The sequence below is a fragment of the Myotis davidii genome, unplaced genomic scaffold (genome assembly GCF_000327345.1).
Source record: "Myotis davidii unplaced genomic scaffold, ASM32734v1 scaffold296, whole genome shotgun sequence".
Lineage (NCBI taxonomy): Eukaryota > Metazoa > Chordata > Mammalia > Chiroptera > Vespertilionidae > Myotis > Myotis davidii.
Window position 1 is genome coordinate 2,733,066 of NW_006288889.1, and position 2,618 is coordinate 2,735,683.

At 43.8% G+C, this 2,618-nt stretch overlaps 1 protein-coding gene across 1 annotated transcript in view; it reads left to right on the forward strand.

Annotated features, from left to right (window-relative positions):
• The window catches only part of SLC9A4 (solute carrier family 9, subfamily A (NHE4, cation proton antiporter 4), member 4), a 78,213-nt gene that overhangs the window by 66,740 nt on the left and 8,855 nt on the right, over positions 1-2,618 (forward strand). Inside the window, 2 exon segments of the mRNA XM_006761124.2 lie at positions 1,744-1,875; positions 2,591-2,618. Of these exon segments, the coding sequence (XP_006761187.2) occupies positions 1,744-1,875; positions 2,591-2,618 (160 nt within the window).

Here is a 2,618-nt window from a genome sequence, read left to right on the forward strand (position 1 = left end):
CTTACATATGCAAATTAACCGCCATTTTGTTGGCAGTTAACTGTCAATCTTAGTTGGCAGTTAACTGTCAATCTTAGTTGGCAGTTAACTGCCAATCTTAGTTGGCAGTTAACTGCCAATCTTAGTTGGCAGTTAATTTGCATATCTCGCTGATTAGCCAATGAAAAGGGTATCGGTCGTACGCCAATTACCATTTTTCTCTTTTATTATATAGGATAATTAGGTTGAAGTCCATCATTAGTGATGGTGGATAAAAACCCACATTTCAAACTATCTTTAAAATTCAACTTTTTGGACAAGTTCTTGTCAGATTGGTTAATTTGTCAAGAGTGGCTGTCAAAGATCTCACATCAGCATAAAGAGAAAGCTGGCTTTCCTAACTCACCTTTATTTCCTTGAACACCCCACCCCCTCAACCTATGCCTCTTTTATGAAACTATTTTTAGACAATTGCCCTTTTATGAGGCTTAATTAACTGTGATTTAGTTAATAGGTGATAAAGGCCACAAATATACTTTACTGGATGTATATACACTAAAATACAAACACTAGACAACTGATTGCCTTTTGCCTGTCCTCCATACTCCCTGCACGCCCCAATATCTTCTCACTTACCTGAGCACATAACAGTATATACTTATTTGTATAACTCCCCCAGTAGACTAGAAGCCTTTGAAGATCATAATTCTAACTTAACCGTTTTTTTAAGTTTCATGTCTATCATGGCACCTGGCACATAGACATTTGCTCTTTTGCTATTAAATTGAATATTCTATTAAAGCATTGGTTAGCCAAGAGTGATCGCCTCTTCAGTCCTGATCCTATTATTTAAGAAACCTACTAACCCACAGGAAACAGGATATTCACTGGTAACTTTGAGTGAAAAGAAAGGAGAGAAGTTCCAGTTAAGCACTTTGTAAACATCTGAGGACTGATGTTGGTCTATGGTTCAACAGAGGTTTTTACTGGCCTTGATAAGGACAAGGAAGTAATTTTTCATAAAGCTAAATTGATTCAATTTGAAGGACTATTCTTTTTTATTTTCTTTATTGATTAAGGTATTACATATGTGTCCTCATCCCTGCATTGACCCCCCACCTCACCCCCGCTCATGCCCTCACTCGCCCCTGGTGTCTGTGTCCATTGGTTAGGCTTATATGCATGCATACAAGTCCTTTGGTTGATCTCTCCCCCTTACCCTTACCCTCCCCTGCCTTCCCCCTGAGGTTTGATGGTCTGGTTGATGCTTCTCTGTCTCTGGATCTGTTTCTTTATCTGAGATGATGTATTTGATTGATTTTTTAAATGTATCTTTAGTTGGCAAAATTAAAAAATAGCAACCTTATAGAAATTCCCAACATACTTCTGACATTTTCCTGATTCATTAAATTCAGTAACCGCTGGCCTAGTATAAAAAACACTAGGAAAGAAAGTGTGTATACTCAAGTCTGTGAGTATTGGGGGTAGCTGCAAGGGTAACAGAGGGACAGGACAGGTGGAGAGCACTGCTCCCTGAGCCAGGAGGCACCACTCCAACCACAGGAGTCCCAATAGGGGTGGCCTCCGTCACAAATTTTTCTTTTGGGGGCACAGCCTGCTCTCCTGTAATGGAGGAAAATGCTCAGACAACTGGCATGGTGTCTTCTTGCTCTAGTAGTCTCAGTTTGTGATATTTTTATAGCCTCCTGAGGCTGACAGTTAAACTGGAGATGCCTTTCGTATTTGATGTTCCTCTTCCTGCAGACACCGTCCTATAACAAATACAGCCTCAAACCCCGAGCAGCTGAGAAGCAGGCTAAAGAGATCCTGACCCGCCGCCAGAACACCTTACGCGAGAGTATGAGGAAAGGCCACAGCCTGCCGTGGGGAAAGCCGGTAAGGGTGGCCTGTAAGGTGGACACACCTGAGAGCTGGCTCATCCCAGGACAGGGCCTCCTGGGTGACTACCACTGACACTTAGACAAACAAAACCACTGCCTTGTTGGCAGAGAGATGCAAACGCAGTGGGGGCAGGACACATGCTCAGGTATCCCTCTTGGAGTCCAGGACCTTAGGAACCAAGGGCTCTCTCCTCCAGGAGGGGTAAGAGATTGCAGCGCACGTGCTGTGCTCTGAGTCTGGACCGGACTCCATGGCGGCCAGGACTGAAGGAGCCTGCACCTTCGGGAACCAGCGCCCCTGGCTCTAGGAAGCTTACCTCTTCCAGCGAAGAAGTTGTTTTAGCCAAGACACGTGGACCTCATTTCCATATTACCCGCTGTGCATCTGAGCTATTCCATTTGAGGCCCTATCAAAGCGACCAATGGATGCAGTTGGGTCTGCGGTAGACCCTCCTCTCCACCCTAATCTCAGTGAGGCTGTGGGAATAACTTTGAGAGATTTGTAATGGTCTATTTTATCATGACAAGGAAAGCAAATATACAGCATATTAAAGGCTGAAGCATTCTGGTTTTTTTAGACAAAAATAACTGAAAGCCAATGATCCCAGAAAGCTGCCACAGTATAAGTCTGTGTCCTTCACTTTGTTTGCCACGTGGAACTTCCAATCGCAGCAGCTAACTCTGCTTTTATTTCTGCTTGTTCCCTACAGGCCGGTGCCAAAAACATCCGCTACCTCT